General features: G+C 46.4%; 1 protein-coding gene across 1 annotated transcript in view; it reads left to right on the top strand.

The window, feature by feature from the left end:
• Window positions 1–255: 255 nt before the first annotated feature.
• The window catches only part of LOC307131135 (uncharacterized protein), a gene marked incomplete at both ends in the record, with an annotated part of 33,489 nt that continues 13,556 nt past the window's right edge, over window positions 256–20,188 (top strand). Inside the window, 2 exons of the mRNA XM_079824622.1 lie at window positions 256–469; window positions 870–1,044. Of these exons, the coding sequence (XP_079680748.1) occupies window positions 256–469; window positions 870–1,044 (389 nt within the window). The remainder of the gene's footprint in view (window positions 470–869; window positions 1,045–20,188) is intronic.

The raw sequence follows: 20,188 nt of genomic DNA, 5'->3' as shown, positions 1-20,188 counted from the left end.
GTAATTACTTAAAGTTATACCTGTACGCCCCACCAGTCAATTTTGAAATAACTGTACATATAATTACATTGAATTTCTTAAATGTATTCCTGTACGCCCCTAGAAAATGTTTAAGTAATTTTACTGTAACTTCCTTCAAGTTATATTCAAATGATGGCTCCAGTGGGAGATCAGTCCTCTGTTCAGAGTTTGACATAATACAACTCTCTTGGTCTTGAAGGAGCATCAGCTGTTGAACGCTACTGAACTCCAACAATGCCTGTTGAATCGTGCCCACTCAACGTTTGTCAAGGCTGCTGTCCGGTGCCCGGCTGTGGAAGGGATTCGACTCGCTTGGACCGGCATGTCAAGTCCCACACCCATGCAGGGCCCGCTGCCAGCCGGCCACCCTCCAGCTCTGAGAAGCCACATGCCAGCCAGCAGTCAGAAGACAGCACTCTTCATTACCCGGATCAGGTGCTGGCACTAAGTGAGGACAAATTTGCACTTTTTTAACTTTTGCTTTATGAAAAGTACTGATGTTTGTTTAAACATTTTTGTGAATAATTTTGAAAAAATATATATATATATTTAATAATTCAAAAATGAGTGTAGTCCCACTGTATTAGAACTGCTGAATGAAGTATGTTCCATAAGACTGGGCCAGAATCCACAAGTCTGTGAGCAGCTCCAAATACACTGTCATTATATACTGTCCACAGACAGCCTGCAGGGACCCTGTCCAATAAGTTACAGGTGAACAAGAGCCACTCAAAAAAGTCTGAAAAACAGCACCCCACCTGTAACTTATCTGATTTGTGAAATGCTTTGTGAAATGCTTTGACAGTGCTGACAGTCTCTTGGCTTTCCTCTTTCTTCTTTGATTACAGACAATCTTCTCGAGGAATACAGGCGGCATCAAGAAGGTCCAGATCCTTCCTACAAGCTGAAGCAGAACGTGAGCGGGAAAATATCCCGCATTAAGAAGTTCATCGCCTTCATGTCAGAGGGAAAGACGAACCTTGCCTCTCTGGTGTTCCTCAATGAAACGGCCAGGATACACGCGTGAGTTCTGCTCTTCATGTGTTCTGATGGGTTTTTTAAACAATATACATTGAGCTTTGTGTTTCTGAATTTGGCTTGAATATTATTAATATAAATAGAATATATAAAATAAATATCCATATTAAAATCTAGAAAAGTTCAAGTGCTTTAAAGATAATGTTTGTCAATGAACAAAACATCTTTCTGGTCAGCATGCCAAACCTTTAAATAAATGACACTGACAATATCAACAAATTACTTACTCCAGATATCAATAATATTATCACATATACTTTATTGAAATAATTGTGTAAAACAAAACAAAAAACGCAAAAGGGAAAAAAATGTGTTTTAAGTTTAGAAACATTTTGAGTCCCCCCTCTGTTGCCTTACAGTGGATCGGTCCACCGTGCACCTCACCACAGGGGCGCATGTTTTTTATGGGGTGGCATGAGAACTACGAGGGGTGGCAACACTGAAGCATCATTGCATGGTTCTTGTGGATTCAAGTAATAATATACATACATGCATATTCATCTTTAATTGGTACCTCACGATCCGATTCCGATTCTGGGAGTCACGATCCGATTCCAAAACAATTCTTGAACTTTTTCCTTATTAATTAATCTTATTAATTAATTAAAAACTTAAAACGTTTTTTATTATGATTTATGTAATTATAAGCTTTTTTAAAATAACTACACATTATAACATTTTAATTAAAACAATTGCATGCTAATAATTTTAAATATATAAACTAATATAGCTGCAAAACATATAATCTAGTAAATCATAAAGAGAAACAAAAAAACATTACAAGTAGGGATGAAACGGTATGGAAATTTAACATCACGATTATAGTGACCCAAATTATCACGGTTATCAATATTATCACGGTTTTGTTCAAACGAGATGAAAGTATTCAAAAAGAACAGATGCACACACTTAAAACATTTCAACAAGCTTTATATTTGAAATTCAACAAACAACAAATAACTAAAGCAGCTCTATGCACTTTTTTAAGCTTGATTCTGTGGGATTTCCTTCCTTATAATGGCCGTCGTCAATAGCAACGCATAATGCATAAATAATAATAATTTATCGTAAATATAATCTCTAATATTATCTCTGTAAATATATTCTCAAGCAATATTCTCTAGTGTTCAGCAATGATGCATTTAAATCTAGCATGTTTTGTGTTAGAGCCCAAACAGTATCCTAGTGAAATAATGCATATCCATATTTCCATATGATTTGACAGTTTATTTTATTAAATATCAAAATGTGTGCATCATACCTGACACCTAAATGATCACTTTACAGTCAGTTTTATGACTGTCATTCTCTTCAAATGCTATTGAAGTTTGAAACGTGTATAACGTTACCAATGTTGTGTTGAACTTTAGAGACGGTCCCTAAATTCGCCTGCGTTATGCCAGTCATATCAGATGCGCTGTGGTTCTGCTGTGTGTTTTAAAACTATTTTCGCTGCTGAAATAGAACAAAAACAGTCCAACACAGTATGATGAGTGAATCTCCTGCGTACATCGCACGTTTATCTGCTTTGAGTAGAGATTACAGCGAGTGAGCGCGGCGTGCGCTCTGAACGCCTCTGATTATGAGACATTGCATTCATAAACTCAATATAAACACGTGTGAGTGGTTATAATGCGCAACGCGATTATAACAGACGGCTTTTGAGAAGACTAAGTTCAACAGCCAGAGTGGCTAGTGTGCAGCCGAGATAACGTTATACCCGCAAATGGCGGTTGTTAATGTCAAGCCCTGATTATTATTAAATGTCACCCTAGTCTTGCCTGAATTTGTTCGTTCGCTTCACGTTATTATTTGCCAGACGTAGTTTTGGTCTTGAGGTCAAAGTCCACTTGCCTTGCGTTCGTAGTTTTTAAGTGTTTCCCCTATTACAGCGACTTTCTTCTGGCATGTTTGCAGACAGGGTGACCATCTTCGATTAAGTTTCCCTCAGGACTTTTGTAAAAGGCAAAATACGACCACACCTCAGATTTGGTCCTTTTAGAGGCTGAACAATCCCCAGAGTGCTGTCACTGCCTTCTTCCATTTCTTCTCATTCAAAAACAGCGGTGCTGCGTCAGACTGACGCTGACTGGACAAGATTTACCGCGAGTTCTCACAATCGTGATAATCACACGCGGTTTTAATGATAATTAAATTTTCTACGATATTACTAACCGTCACTAAATTTTATCGTGGTTTATCGTGAAACCGGTAATCGTTTCATCCCTAATTACAAGCAATGAACAAAGAGTGCTTTCAGTATTTAAGAGTGTCTAAACTGTGAGTGATTTTTCTCTTTCTCAGCTTTACTGTTTGATTATTAATGATGACATCATAGGATGTTTTTGCCCTGTCTGTTTAATTCATTAAGACATTGCTGACGGTGTTTACATTCATTTTGCGTCATAAAAGCATTTTGAGACGCACACAGACGCGTGCTCGCGAGCACTCTTCACACAGCGCCGCGTGAGCATTTGAAATGGAAAGCCTTCTGTCAGTGAGTTTCTTATTTTTAATAATCAAGCACACTGCATTCCTAACCACATGAATGAAGCCTTCGTTGAGCGTTTGTAAGGAAAATACCGGCGGGTGAGAACACACACTGTAGACCTGACATCAAGCAAAGTTTCTTACATATCCTGTGCAAAGAAGCCTGCGAATGTCATTTCAATTCGCGCCGTCAACCTTTCCGAATGTTATGAGATATTATTTTATGGTTCGTGTGTGATTGTGTGTGTGTGTGTGAGAGAGATAGAGAAAGAGAGAGATAATGGAAGCAATCAGAATACGGGTGTTTCTAAAACACACGCAGCGCCACCGCGCACCTGCAGTTAAAATCTAAGCTCCAGAATCATTGGAGAGAGAATCTTTTCTCCCACCTCTACTGTAGCCTATAGTATGAACAACACAATATTAGATAGATCAAACACAAACAGTTTTTTTTTCCCTTTTAGGCCAGGCATATGATATGTGTAACGTGCCAAGTTGATGCTTCTTCTGCAGACTTTACTCGCGCGTGTCACGTGACCAGACTGTAATCGCAGCCTTTGCGGTTAGGAAATCGTGTTTTATCATATCGCGATATTATCGCAAATGCAATTAATCGTTCAGCCCTAATTTCTATATTTCTTTCTTCCACCACTCCATCTTCTCCTCTGCTGCCTTCCACAACTTAATTCTTAAGTCTTATCTGCACCTTCCACTCCCAACATTATCTGACTCTGATTTTCCTTTTCTTTTTGGTTTAATAAAACTCTGGATGTCAGCCTTTCTTTAGAATCCCACAAGACGTAACAACAAGTACAAAGTTTAGACTTTCTAAATGTACACTACACTCAATAGTTTTATCTCCTTAATGAATACAAATTAAAGCATTAGGCCCCTTTCACACATACTCCGTCTGCAGTGCGTCTGCGGTGCAGGAGCAGCGTGTGCTGTTGTGCTTTCACATATGCCGCGTTTGTAGTGCGTAACTGATCTGGGGTTGTAAACCACAAACACAACATTTATTCATTATTTTTTATTTCAAATCCAAACGTTGTTACTGAACATGGCTTGTCAGCATTGCAATACACTCTTTCATAGATGTCACGTTTAAACGCACTACATTTAAACAACGTTTCATTCAATTCATTAGCCTACTTTATATTTATATAGTCTAGTACTTTAGATTTATATATTACGCTGCTCACGCAAGTGGCAAAACATTTAAACATAGGCCTATGTTATAGCCTATATATATAACGATCGCCGCTGTGCTGCGGACACACACCGCTCCTGGAACGCACTGGCGGACGTATGCAGTGTGAACGCTCTGACCGGTTAACATGGGCACTGGGGAAATACGCACCGCAAACGCTCTGCAAACAGAGTATGATCTATTCATGATCACGCTGGTTGCGTTGCGGATCACTAAGCAGTTCATAAGAGTCATTTGTTTGGACTACTACACAATGATAGAAAGACGTGTTTTCTTGCTATCTCATCACATTGAAGCGCTGCTGATGTAAAGCAATTTATATTTTATACATTGGGAATTTGGGATACACTGCTGGGGTGGCAGACGGGGTGGCAATGGTCTTTCTTAGGGTGCCGGTTGCCACCCCGGTAGATCCGCCCCTGCCTCACCGACACACACACACACACACACACACACACACACACGCACACACACACACCCAGCGGAGACAGAGGATGAACCGAGGGCGGGAGCTGAGCGGAGGGCGCGCACCTGAGACCCGCAGTGACGGATTGATTGACAGCTGTCAGACTCGCGAGTCGCAAAGATGGAGAATGACTGGAGTGACGCCAGTAGCTTTGCAACAGAGCGGTCATTCTCCTACCTTCACCTGAAGTGGAGGAGGGTGTAGTGTCTGTAGACACAGACCCAGAGCCTTATCAATGCAGCCGCTGGCTCAAACTGCGTTAACTCCCGATGCAGACAATGCTAGTGAAGCAGCAGCGCAAGAGAACTGACCTAATCTATGAACAGTCAAATCCTTTCACTGAATGCCACTAAAAATAGATCAGATATCTGATATACATACGATGTATTTTCATTCAAATTAACTGAATCAATAAGCAGTGCAGTACTAATAAGTTCAGACCTAAAAGCCTATTATAAACAGATTTCCTCAAATAAATTATACTATATACGCCAGCACGTTACGGGATTGTTGTCCGTTACCGCGGCAACCACTTGCATGTCAGGGTTTGAAAGCGCGTCTCATGTACAGTGATGCCAGTAACGCGTTACTTAGTAACGCGTTACTCTAATTTGACCACTTTTTCCAGTAACGAGTAATCTAACGCGTTACTATTTCCAAACCAGTAATCAGATTAAAGTAACTTATCCAAGTCCCTTTGAGTTACTTTTTTTGTCATTTTCCTTAGTAAAAATAAATATTTTTGCTTTCTTGTTTAGTCTCAGCAGGGGTTTTCCGGCATAGAGAATTACGAGGCGGCCGCTCCGTCTGTCGACAAAACTCAAGACAGGCAGTCACTTGCTCAGATTAGGCATGTCGTGATAATTAAATAATCATCAGAAATATATATTGTCACATTATCCTTCAGCAATCATTATTAGAATATTATTATTTGCTAGTAGCCTACAAAGTCATCTAAAGCCATTCCATAGCTGAATGTCTTTCCTCCGCTGTAGCTGTCAATCATTCTCCGTTCAGCAAAACTGCGCGTCGCGTTCGGTTCCAGTCAGCAGCACGGTAAAGCTCACTCCATATGATATATTCCCGTTATAATACTTGATATGTTGATAAAATAATTTATCTTCCTGGAGTTTATCTTGCGGTTTCTGAAAGATGTTGTGCTCGCTACTCAGGTGACAACACAAGGACTATTAATTAGCATCACACGCACAATAACCAGAATTAAAAACTGTGAAGAAACAAATAATCAGTGAATGTTTGGACCGATATAGGCTACATAGTAGACTAGGATTTGTGGGCTCGACGCTCATCTTCTCTTTATGCCGTGGACTTTTCAATGTGCACTCGCGCTGCACTGCACACTCTGACTCCATGTTGCTTTAAGCGCATCATTCTGCACCCGGGATGCGCATAAGCGCTTTGTTGCCGCTCTGTTTTGAAGCGTTTCATATATTTTCATAGTTTTGTGCACTTAAAGATTATTAAAAAATATATTGTTCTCACGGATCGATCATATATTTGTTGTCCCTTTACAGAGCTGCACATTACGTTTACAATAAAATATAAATCTTGTAATTTTATATTATTTGTGTAGGCCCATATCATTATTTACATTCATATATAAATTAAAAATGTTTTTCATAAATGTATTTAATAAGAACACAAAGCAATTTGTACCTTTTCATTAACATGTTTAGGGTTTTATGTTTAGTGTTTTATGTTTAGTGTTGGCAAAAACGGTTGTCATTTTTATGTTGAGGCTGCAGAGGTGTTGTTGGCAACTGATGAATGTAACTAATAAGTAACTTGTAATCTAACTTAGTTACTTTTAAAATCAAGTAATCTGTAAAGTAACTTAGTTACTTTTAAAATCAAGTAATCTGTAAAGTAACTAAGTTAATTTTTCAAAGTAACTGTGGCAACACTGCTCATGTATGAAAATCAGGGTTTTTCCTGGCTCAAAATGAGGCGGAGGTGGTCAAATCCTGCTTGGCTCAGCCGACCCGCGGCTCGTGATTTTGCCAATAAATATTCAGTTTTAGGGCTTTGTTATAAATTTTTTGTGTGCTTCGATCATTAAATAATTATGAATTTTATCCCTTTTAAATTATCACTTTGCAGTGTAAGATTACAGCTAACACCTTTAAATATTTAAATATTTATCCAATTCAGTAAATAACTGAAACAAGCACAACAAACTGGCAAAATAAAAGGGTTATAAATGTATGATTCATATATTTCTACATCACTATAGATTATAGAATATCTATACATCTGTGTTTTTGGAACTAATGGTCACTCTTTTATTTGTTAAACACAATCCAGAATCCACTAAGTACACACTCATTATAGAAAAAACAATAAATGAATACAAATATATAATCATAAGCTATGACAAAAATATATATTAAATTAGGTTAGTGGACAGTTAAAACAATTGCAATTACAAAAAGTAATTCTTGAAAAAAAATCTTTGGACTAATTTGATAAAATCTAGACATGTTAATGAAAAGGTACACATTACTTTGTGTTCTTATTAAATACATGAAAAACAATTTATATTAAATTTTAATTTATATTTATATATGAATGTAAATAATTATATGGGCCTACACAAATAATATAAAATTACTAGATTTATAGTTTATTGTAAACGTAATGTGCAGCTCTACTAAAGGGACAACAAATATATGATAGCACAAATCCTAGTCTACTATGTATATCTGTCCAAAGGTTCACTGATTATTTGTTTCTTCACAGTTTTAAATTCTGGTTATTGTGCGTGTGATGCTGATTAATAGTCCTTGTGTTGTCACCCGGGTAGCGAGCACAACAACGTTCAGAAACCGCTAAATTAGATAAACTCTAGGAAGATAAATTATTTGATCTACATATCAAGTAAATAACGGGAATATATCCTCTTGGATTGAGCTTTACTGTGCTGCTGCTGCTGACTGTAACCGAACGCGACGCGCAGTTTGAATGCTGAACGGAGAATGATTGACAGCTACAGCGGAGGAAAGACATTCAGCTATGGAATGGCTTTAGATGACTTTGTACTAGCAAATCATAATATTCTAATAATGATTGCTGAAGGATAATGTGACAATATATATTTCTGATGATTATTTAACTATCACGACATGCCTAATCTGAGCAAGAGACTGCCTGTCTTGAGTTTTGTCGACAGACGGAGGCGGCACGAAATTTTCGGCGGCTGCCTCATAATTCTCTATGCAGGAAAAACCCTGAAAATTATCTGTACACATGACGGGCGGCAATAATATCGCAAGAAAAGCCTCACGTGTACTGACAACTGCATTATTTAACCGTATTTTCTTCATTACAATGTTAAAGCAAGTGTCAAGTGAGTTTCATTCATAATGTTTCTACTTCATGTAACATGAGGTACTGGAGTGAAGCCGTTCTCATCATGTGATTGGGGAACACATGAGGGCGTGGTGAGCTCGTGCCAGGGGCGCGGATAGTGAGCCGTTGGAGGTACCATCCTACGTCACGATGTACGTCCAATAGGAAAATTCAACTGCAGTAGCCATCGTTCAACCTTAAGAGGGCAGCACTTTGGCGGTTTTACACCATATTTTATAGAATTAGAACACTTTATACCCAAATGTAAAAATATTTACTCAAATCAATGAACAGCACTAATAAAGCCCCAGTATTACAGATCATTAACTAAAAAAAGTTAGTTTAGGGTTTAGTTACCCTTTAAACATCGGATTAAATGATTTTATTTCAGGCGATGCTGAGTTATTAATAAATCTCCAAAGACAAAAAAATTATGATACCGATGTATTTTTCCATAAGTCCGATGTTTAGTGATTATAGTTAGCCTATGCGTGAACTGATATTAGGCTAATGTAGATTTAGCGCTGTGTTGGGCTCAATGCTATATGGAAGAACTTCGAAAAAGCAAGATAATTGAATAATTATATTACCATGTGGTGAACCTATAAGCAGTGACTGTCACTCTGTTTTATGTCGGATTGCAAATAGCCAAAATAACTCCAAACCAAAGAAGTTGAGTGACCTGTCTTGTCAACGATATCTGTGTTCTCTGAGCTGGTCGTGAGCACTGAATTTTTTCTTCACTATCGCTCATTTTTCTCGCTCCACTCCACTCCAATCCTCTAAGCCTGTCATCCACTGTGACTGTCAACAACACCGCGTGCATCCAGAAGCCTGGTCTGCCAAACGCATGCGCAGCCTTCAGGTGTTTTTTAGCAAACTCCATGCGGGCTTTTATGTGTCTTACACTGAGGAGAGGCTTCCGTCGGGCCACTCTGCCATAACGCCCCGACTGGTGGAGAGAAAATGACGAGCGAACAGCGTTACAGACAGTGTGTTCCTCCCTGCTCTCGCTACATCACGAGCGGGGATACACACTTGATGTGTGTTGTTTGTTTGGGTGAGCAGCACGCGCAGTCGGCACTCGAGGGTGCCGGCTGCGAGCATTGTGAGGCGCTGCCTCTTCGCGTGCTGCGATCCCGCCGGGCGCTCTTTGAGGAGGGCGTCCCGGCTAGCGCTCCCCACGGCACGGGTCCCGCTGCTGCTGAGGCTCAGCGGCGACTCATGTCGTGGGGTTTGCAAAAGGATCTGACGGAGGGGATGGAGACGGGCCCCGCCCTATCTCTTCCTTCACCCGCCAGATCCAGCGCTGCCTCTCTGGGATCGGGAGCCCGCTCTGCGGCTTCTCCCGCCCGGGGAGCGGCCGCGATGCTGCAGCTATCTTCCTCCGAGGAGGTTGATGTCTGTAGCATCGATGCAGGGGGTGGAGACTCGTCACTTCAGTCCCCTGCAAGTGATGAGCTCATGGAGGTGCTGAGCAGAGCGGTGGCCAGTTTACACATTGACTGGCCACATGAACATCATGAGCGAGCTGCCGTAAAAAGCAGACTCGACGAGCGCTTTCTCCCCGCGCGCTCTGTTCAGCCTCCTCGAAGGAGTCTGCTGTTTTTCCCGGACCTCCACGCCGAGGTGTCGAGGTCTTGGAAGCGGCCCGTGTCTGCACGCATTTTCATCCCGCAAACGTCTGTTTATAGCAATATCGCGGGGTATAAGAGACACGGTTATGGCCAGCTGCCTCGGGTTGAACAGACGCTTGCGAGCCATCTGTCACCCGAGTCTGCGTCGACCGTAAAGGCTCCGACTTTGCCCACAAAACCTCTTAAAGTGACATCATCTTTTGTGGGCAAAGCATACTCGGCAGCAGGTCAAGCCGCCGCGTGTCTGCACACGATGTCTATTGTGCAGGCATATCAGGCTGATCTGCTAAGGGACCTGGGGGATAGCCACGAGATCGGAGTCGATACTATTAATGAACTTCGATCGACTGCCGATCTCGCTCTCCGTGCCACCAAGGAGACGGCCCGATGCGTCGGCCGTTCTATGGCAGCCCTGGTGGCCACGGAGAGGCATTTATGGCTGAATCTTACGGACATCAAGGAAAGGGACAAGAGCTTTTTGCTTGATGAGCCGCTGTCTCCGGAGGGCCTGTTCGGTGACGCTGTCACCACGGTTACCGACAGGTTCCTGGAGGCGAAAAAACAGGCAGCGGCGCTCAAGCAGTTCCTTCCCCGTAAGCCCCAGGTCTCGTCTGCTGCTGGGCGGGAGCAGCAGATGCCGAGTACGAGCTCCTCACACAGGGCGCAGCAGAGAGTGAGTGTCGCCACTCGTACACCCCCGCAGAAAGGGTCGTCGGGTATCCGGCGCTCACAGGCGCAGCCTTCTAACCCCAGGGCTGATCTGAGGACAGTCATTGTGGCGAGGAAGGCTGCGTCAAAGAAGTCCTGACGCCTCTGGGCCCAGGACAGTGAGGGTGATCCCCTCCGCGGGCGCACTGTGCTTACCGCTGTACACGGTACCCGAGTGCCGGGGCGCGGAGGGGCCCCGCGGGTCATCCGAGGATGGCCCGCACCCTCTTCGGAGGAGAATTATGCCGTCGAGTCAGTCGTTCCCTGCCGGTTCGCCGCTTCAGGGCGCTGCACTCGCGGTGCAGAGTACATCAGAGACCAGCCTCGAGAGTGGGAAAATCTGCCTCACATATCTCGTTGGGTCCTGCGATGCGTAAAGTTGGGGTACGCGATTCAGTTCAGATGCTGTCCCCCCAGGTTCAACGGGGTCCTCTCCACTGTGGTGGACCCGGTGCAGGCTCTGATGATGACTCAAGAAGTACAGACTGCTGCAAAAGGGGGCTATAGAGAGGGTCCCCCCCCCGGACAGGGAGTCAGGCTTTTACAGCGGGTACTTCATAGTGCCAAAGAAGGATGGTGGGCTGCGCCCCATCTTGGATCTTCGCGTCCTGAACCGAGCCGTGGCAAAGCTCAAGTTCAGGATGCTGACACTCAAACAGATCGTGTCTCAGATCAGGTCCGAGGACTGGTTTGTCACGATAGATCTCAAAGATGCATATTTCCATATCTCCATCCTTCCGCAGCACAGGAAGTTCCTGAGGTTCGCTTTCAGGGGAGAAGCGTACCAATATCGAGTGCTTCCTTTCGGTTTAGCCCTTTCACCCCGCACGTTCACGAAGTGTGTGGACGCTGCTCTGGTCCCCTTGCGTTTGCAGGGGATCCGCATTCTCAATTACATCGACGACTGGCTGATACTAGCTCAGTCAGCGCGTCTTGCGGTTCAGCATCGAGATGTTGTTCTCGCACATATGAGGAGGCTGGGGCTGAGGCTCAACTCCAAGAAGAGTGTTCTTTCTCCTGTGCAGAAGATCACTTATCTCGGCGTGAGTTGGGATTCGGTCGCTATGCAGGCTCGTCTGTCGGAGCCTCGCGTGGGGTCGATCCTCTCAGCCGTAAAAGGGGTGAAGCTAGACCAGCCGCTCACTGTGAAGCAGTTTCAGAGACTGTTGGGTCTGATGGCATCCGCGTCTAACGTTATTCCTTCGGGCCTGCTGTTCATGAGGCCGCTACAGTGGTGGCTCAAGACCAGGGGTTTCTCCCCGAGGGGGAACCCCTTTCGCGTAATCAAGGCAACGCGGCGGTGTCTCCGCACCTTGGTTATGTGGAAGGACCCCAGGTTCCTGACCCAGGGCCCGTCGCTGGGGGCACCGTGTCAGCGTACTTCTCTGACCACGGATGCCTCTCTGACGGGCTGGGGGGCGACCATGAGTGGTCGCTCGGCCCAGGGTCTGTGGCAGGAGCACCAGCGTTTGTGGCATATAAATTGCCTAGAAATGTTGGCGGTGTTTCAGGCTCTGAAGCACTTCCTGCCGCATCTCAGGGGCCATCATGTGCTTGTGCGCACAGACAGCACATCGGTGGTCTCCTACATCAACCATCAGGGGGGTTTGAGGTCCCGTCGCTTATACAAGCTGGCGCGCCTTATCCTCCTCTGGGCTCAGGGAAAATTGCTGTCAGTCAGGGCTATGTACATTCCTGGGCGGTTGAACGTGGAAGCAGATATCCTGTCGAGGCAGGGGCCAAGGCCCGGGGAGTGGAGACTCCACACCGATGTGGTGGAGCTCCTTTGGGAGAAGTTTGGCAGGGCCCAAGTGGACCTGTTCGCCACTCACGAGAACTCTCATTGTCATCTGTGGTTCTCCCTGTCGCCTCCAGCTCCTCTCGGACTGGATGCGATGGTACAGGAGTGGCCGAGGCTGCCCCTGTACGCTTTCCCCCCGATCGCTCTGCTTCCGGGAGTTCTAGAGAGAGTGCGCCGGGACGGGGCCCGTCTCCTTCTAGTAGCCCCGTTCTGGCCGGGCCGGGTATGGTTCTCGGATCTGGTGTCTCTCCTCGACGGCTCTCCCCTGGAGATTCCATTCAGGAGGGACCTTCTCTCTCAGGCGGGCGGAGTTTTTGTTCACCCCCGCCCGGAGTTGTGGAAACTGTGGGCTTGGCCTCTGAGGGGGCCCAGCTCATAAGTTCCGGTCTCTCGACTGAGGTTGTTGAGACCATTCTACACTCCAGAGCTCCTTCTACGAGGTAACTTTACTACCTAAAGTGGAGACTCTTCACCCTATGGTGTCGAGATCGCCTGCGGGATCCAGTTAACTGCCCTGCGAGCGTGGTGCTGGAGTTCCTGCAGGAGAGATTCTCTGCTGGGTTAGCCCCCTCCACACTAAAGGTGTACGTGGCGGCCATAGCAGCTTACCACACTCCTTTGAGTGGAGTTTCATTAGGGCGACACCCGCTAGTAATCCGTTTCCTCCGTGGAACCTTGAGACTGAGACCTGTGACACGCACCAGGGTGCCGGCCTGGGACTTATCTATCGTCCTTCAAGGCCTTTCCGAGGCTCCCTTCGAGCCGCTTGAGGAAGTTTCTGAGAAGTTTCTCACTTTCAAAACTATTTTTTCTTCTTGCTATTTCTTCTCTTAAAAGAATTGGGGACTTGCAAGCCCTCTCTGTTGCACCCTCGTGCTTGGAGTTTGCCCCGGGTATGGCTAAGGCCTTTCTCTCTCCGAGGCCCGGGTATATTCCTAAGGTCCTCACTAATCCTGTGAGACCTATTGTGCTCCAGGCCTTCTGTCCTCCCCCCTTTACGACGTCAGACCAGGAAAAGTTAAATCTGCTTTGTCCCGTTCGCGCTTTAGACGCCTATGTCCACAGAGCCTTCCTGTGGAGGAAAACTGATCAGTTATTTGTTTGCTACGGACCTCCATCCCGTGGGGGTCCGGTGTCAAAGCAGAGGATGAGCAAGTGGGTAGTCGAGGCTATCTCACTGGCTTATGTGGCGGCCGGACAGCCCTCTCCTTTGGCTGTTCGGTCCCACTCCACTAGGAGTATGGCTGCTTCTCAAGCTCTCTTGGCAGGGGCCTCCCTGCAGGAGGTGTGTGATGCGGCGGGGTGGTCCTCGCCGCATACTTTTGTCAGGTTCTATGAACTAGATATTTCTGCTACTCCGGGGTCTCGGGTGCTCGCCTCGTAGCTGTTACAGGCGGGCATCCAGACTCGCATGGGGACGTGGGTATTCTCGTTCCCAAAGCGGTGACGCAGCTCGAGTTCCCTTGACGCTGCGTCACCCGGCCATACTCCTCGCATGCCCGCAAGCGCCTTGTTTCAGGCCTTCTTCAGAAGCTAACGCCGTGTGTTTGCCGGTGTGCTTTATACCTTCCGGGTCTATGACGTCACCCGCCTATGACGTTCCGTCTCTCTATTGGACTGATGACATACGTGCTTCACGACGCAATCACGCAGAGGCGTTCCCAAAGCGGTGACGCAGCGTCTCGTTCCCTATCAGGGAACTAAGGTTACAGTCGTAACCGAGACGTTTTCTCAGGTTTCCTTTCAGTCGGTCACGTTCGACGTACGTCGGAACTGACCGACGAATTGGGATCTGTTTTTTGTTTCTCAATCTGTTTTTCTGTTTTGCAAAGCAGTCTATTTTTATGTGCAAAGTTTTTGATAAAAACGAAATTATATTTGAATGTATTTGTCTTTTTTTCAGGGAAACGAAACAAACAACCCCATGAATCTCTTTAATAATATCAATACAAATACGTGTTTTTTTTTTCCTGCGGGACGGGAGAAGACACAAAATCAATGCATCTCTATTATTGTGCGGGAATAAATTCTCAGAGTTTTGCGGGTGCGGGCAGGAGTGGACATACATATTGCGGGAGCGGGCGGGAGTGTAACACATACGTTGCGGGAGCGGGCGGTAATGGTCAGAAATTCGGCGGGTGCGGGTGGGAGCGGGATGAAGAAAACAGTGCCGCGCAGGGCTCTACTGTGTGTACATTAATGAGAAAATAATTTACTTAAATGATTTTAGCAAATGGCTGCAGTATAACAAAGAGTGAAAAATGTTAGGGGGTCTGAAAACTTTCCGTACCCACTGTATAATGTTGTTTAATCTGCATACATGTCTGTCCGTGCACACTTTAAAACAAGAGGCAGTTTATTGGTAAAATAGACAATAGTAATAGTCCTAAACAACTTTCTTGAGGCACACCACATTGCAACACTTTCACATCTAAAATACACAATGTCCCCTATTAAACAGAGAACTTTTAAACCAATGTACAGTATGAAAAGTAATTGTAAAATAAAATCTAACAATACTGCTCCTAATTTATTTTCCTCAATCTGTGCTAAGCAATCGTCTGTCATCTGTGTTAATGCTGTTCCTGTTGAGTGTCCCTCTCAGTGTTCATGCTGAAAATTATTAAACACTTACATTTGCTCACAAACTATTGTTTCCAATACTTTGCTAAGAACCGTTACCAAACTTATTGATCATATTTACGTTCACTTATTTTAATGTAATTTACATTATTTTCTTTTATTTTAGTTTCTTAAATTCTTAATTTGCAATTGGCCTCCCAATCCTCCTTTCTCCCATTTCCCTTTCGTTCAGTTACTGCGACGTAACGTTAGTGACTAACGAATGGGGGTTTCGCTTAGAAGCCTATCATCTTCGAGATCTTAGAAAACGCCCAATAGCAGTGCCAATGCCATGGGCATGTGGAATTTGCATACGTAACTCCGCCCCACTGCGTGGGTATAAATAGGAAGTACGTGGCAATATCGCATTACGTTTTTGCTTCGGAGCCAAGAGTACCTACCTCTTCACTCCTTACAGCCTTCTGAGACTCTGTCAGCTTCTTCGAGATGAGCAGCTTTCTAGTCGGTGTTGGTGTGACTGCGCATTCCAGTGATCGCATACTTCCTGCCTGCTGATCTGTGCAGTGGTCTGCATCCAGCTGGTGTGTGTTCCCTGGGCGCTTCGGCATCGACTGCTAAGTTTTCCCCTCACAAAAGAGCTTGCACATGGCACGTCCTTTTCAGGATGTCTCGCCTGTGCACTTCTGGGTGCGGTCGATTTCTGTCGCCTTCTGATGGGCACGAGCGCTGCATGACGTGTTTGGGCTTTCAGCACGCTCAGGCAGCGCTCGTGGATGACTCATGTTTTCACTGCAGGAACATGATCATCTCGGTGTTACGGTCGAGACTCCGTGACCTCCGTGCTGATGCCGGAGCGAGAGTCCCCTCTGCCACACCCCAATCTGCGGTCTCCACCGGAGGCGGCACTTTGGCTGGTGGCCAGGGTGACCTGAGGGTGATGGTGTGGAATGAAGCTCCGACGCTCATGCCTCGGCCCACACCCCCCTCTAATTCACCGAACTCGCCGAGCGTGCAGGCGTGTACATCGGGGCCGGCTCCTGCTGTCCCGATTGTTGCGTTTGGAGCCGCGGAGGATGAACAGATGTCGATCGCCGCATCACAAGGTGGGCTGGAGTCATCTGAGGATGATGATTCGGCTATGCTGCCGCCTTCGGGTGTGCCAGCATTGCCCGAGTCGGACCCAGAGTTGACAGCCATGCTATCTCGGGCCACCGCAGCGCTTGGTTTGGAGTGGAACCCTGAGCGCTCGCGGTTGGACGATTGGTTTTTGGGGGCGGCGCGTTCGGACACCCGTCCGGCCACCCCTCCAATACCTTTCTTCCCCGAGGTACATGAGGAGGTTGCACGGTCCTGGAAGAACCCGTTGTCTTCCCGTGACCATTCGGCGACCTCCTCCGCCCTTGATGGAGCCGCGGCTAAAGGGTACACTGGGGTCCCCCCAGTCGAACGCTCTGTTGCGATGCAAATGTGTCCTCAGAGTGCTTCGACCTGGGGCGGTGACCCAAAGCACCCCTCCAAGGCCTGTAGGTTTTCGTCGTCTCTGGTGGCGAAGACCTATAGAGCTGCGGGGCAGGCCGCCGCTTCGCTGCATGCCATGACAACCCTCTAGGCTTACCAAGCTGGAGCTGACCCGGGACTCAGAGATGAGTTGCGTGCCGCCACCGACCTCGCTCTCCGGGCGACGAAGGTGACTGCGCGCTCCCTGGGTCAGGTGATGTCCACTGCCGTGGTCCAGGAGAGACACTTATGGCTCAACCTGGCCGATATGCGTGACGGCGAGCGAACCCGTTTCCTCGACGCCCCCATATCCCAGAATGGGCTATTCGGCGGAGCAGTTGAGAGCTTCGCCCAACAGATCTCAGCCGCTCAGAAGCAGACTGAGGCTATAAAACATATCCTGCCCCGGCGGTCAGCTGCTGCCTCCACCCCACCGCCGGCACAGGTGCCTCAGTCTGCTCGCCGCCGAGGACACCCTCCCGCTGTTCCCTCAACCTCTACGCCACCCAAGCAGCAGCCTCCACCCGGGCCGCGCAGAGGTAACCGCAGGAAGGCGTCCCAGTCTGATCCAGCCCCGCAGCCCGCGAAAAAACGCCAGGCCAAGCGGCGCTCCTGACACAGACAGCTCAGGGATGGGCAGTTCTTTCCAGGAGATGGCAGCAGTGCCACTCCTTCCCCCGGTGGAGGGCCGGGGGAGAATCCTTTGTTCAGCTGCTGGCCCCCGGGTCAGCAGCACCTTAATGTGGTTAAAGAAATAACTGATACCCCTATCCCTGAGCACCCAGAGACCGGTGATGACGCGCCACCCTCGGGTCCCGCCACTCGCATCTCTCTATGTCGCCAACCTCCTCTCAGAGCAGACCCCAGTGAAACGCACGTCCTTCCCTGGTCTCCTCTGTCAGGACGCAGCCGTTAACCGTGCCCCCACACCGGGACGCCCAAACGCCTCCCATGTCCGGGCCGGTAATGCTGCCTCGCTGCCCCACCCTGGGTATGTCTGTGGTCCGAACGACCCCGCTGGTGCAGTTCCTGGGAGCCTGGCTTCAGCTTCCGGGGCTGTCCCGCTGGGTCGCGAAGACTATCAGACTCGCACTTACGCAGGGCACTGGAAGACAGCTGAGTGGCGTGATTATATTGGGACTAGGGATGGGCGATATCTTATTGTTTGCGATATACCGGTAAAAATTCTCCCCACAATAAGAATTTGTCTTCCCGTGATAATAACGATAAAGCCTAATTGATGGCGCGACCCATCCGCATAGTGCCGCCGCTGGCCATCTCTTGATGCCCTAAGCGTTATTACTTTATGATGGCCGCGGTGGCTGCGTTCGTCACTTTGTATAGCTGAACGGGGGTTGAAGAGAGATTTTCTTGTGGTGCCCCCCGCAGCACTTGGTGCCCTACGCGCAGCGCTTGATGGGACGGCACTGAATCCGCATCTCACGTGCAGAGCGAAAACAACTATGGTGGAAGCTGCGGAAGAGTTAATAGCTAAACGAGGGGCTACCTGAGGGCAATCAAGATGTATTTTCACTCGCTGAGCACTTGGACTGAGCGCTTAAGAGATTCGCTCTTTCTCAATCGATCGGTAAAGCACACTATTTCAGTTCATCTCAATGAATGCGCAGTGCATTTGACGCACATTAAACACTAGTGTGAGGCGCGCGACTGAGAGCGCTCATTGTTTCACACACACTCAAAGAGAGAGCGAGAGAGTCTTATACCACACAGAATTGATGTGCTACATGTAAACAATATCCTTTGTTGTATTTTCCTGTAAAATAATGGCATTTATTTGGAATTATTCAGCCTTTCATGAACAGGAAGAAACAAAATGCACAAACGGGAATCTCATTGGCTGCCGTGCACCTATTACTGTGTTTTGATTTCAGCAAATCAGTTTGAATGAGTGCTGACAACGTGATTAATATTCATGAACCCAGAAGCTCATTATTCCTTAGTACAGTTTATTTTTATTAGTAGAAGAATTCCTAGTATTATTAACTCAAATTACTGAAGTTTTATCATTAAATCATTATTTTCAACTTTTTTGTAATCTGAAGACATTTTTGGGATAATTACTTAAGCTGTTTCTGCTATTTTTACCACTGTTTGCATTTACATTTATGCATTTAGCAGACGCTTTTATACAAAGCGACTTACAACTTGGGGGTACAATAAGCGAATGCTCGTGAAGAGTCGAGTGAGCGCAACAAGTGCCTGAAATACTTAGTCTGTGTACATTTCTCAGTGTAGCACAGGCTAGAGTAGGGAGGGAAAGAGGAGGAGAAAGAGGAAAGGAAAGATTTTTTTTTTTTTATATTAAGAGGTTAAGTGCTCATGGAAGAGATGATTTTTTAGTTGACTTTTGAATGTTGTCAACAAATCAGCATTTCGGATGGCGGTGGGCAGATCGTTCCACCAGCTGGGAACGTTGAATGAAAATGTTCTGGAAAGGGATTTTTTGCCTCTCTGTGATGGTACCACAAGCCTTCGCTCCTTAGCTGAACGAAGGCTTCTGGTGGGGGTGTGGATTTGTAGAATCGAGTCAAAGTATGTAGGAGCTGAGCGCGTGGTGGATCTGTAGGCAAGCGTCAGCGCCTTAAACTTGATGCGAGCAGCAAGTGGTAGCCAGTGCAGAGAGATGAAGAGTGGTGTGACGTGGGTCCTTTTGGGCTCATTGAAGACCAGACGTGCCGCTGCATTCTGGATCATTCAAAGTGTTTGGATCGCACAAGAGGGGAGTCCAGCCAGAAGCGCATTGCAGTAGTCAAGTCTAGAAATAACCAGGGCCTGGACAAGAAGCTGTGTTGCGTGTTCTGTTAGGAACGGTCTGATCTTCCTGATGTTGTAGAGCGCAAACCTGCATGAGCGAGCTGTCTTAGCAATGTGTTCTCTGAAGGACAACTGGTCATCAAATGTAACTCCAAGATTTCTGACTGATTTTGAAGGGGAGATCAGGGATGTACCTAGCTGGATGGTGAAGTCATGTTGCATAGTGGGACTGGCGGGAAAGAGTCTTTGCCAGGTTGAGCTGTAGGTGATTTTTACTCATCCATGCAGAGATGTCAGACAGACAGCTGGAGATTCGTGCAGCTACTGTGGGGTCGTCTGGTTGGAATGAAAGGTAGAGCTGAGTGTCATCAGCATAGCAGTGATATGAGAAGCCATGTGCCTGTATGATGGGACCTAATGAAGTAGTGTAAATGGAGAAAAGGAGAGGTCCAAGCACTGAGCCCTGAGGAACCCCCGTGGTCAGTTGATGCGCTTGGGATTCCTCTCCTCTCCAGGCAACCTTGAAGGACCTACCTGTGAGATAAGATTCAAACCAATGGAGCGGAGTCCCTGTGATGCCCAGTGATGAGAGG

Source organism: Gobio gobio, assembly GCF_949357685.1.
Source record: "Gobio gobio genome assembly, chromosome: 8".
Lineage (NCBI taxonomy): Eukaryota > Metazoa > Chordata > Actinopteri > Cypriniformes > Gobionidae > Gobio > Gobio gobio.
This window is presented reverse-complemented; position numbering and strand designations above follow the sequence as displayed.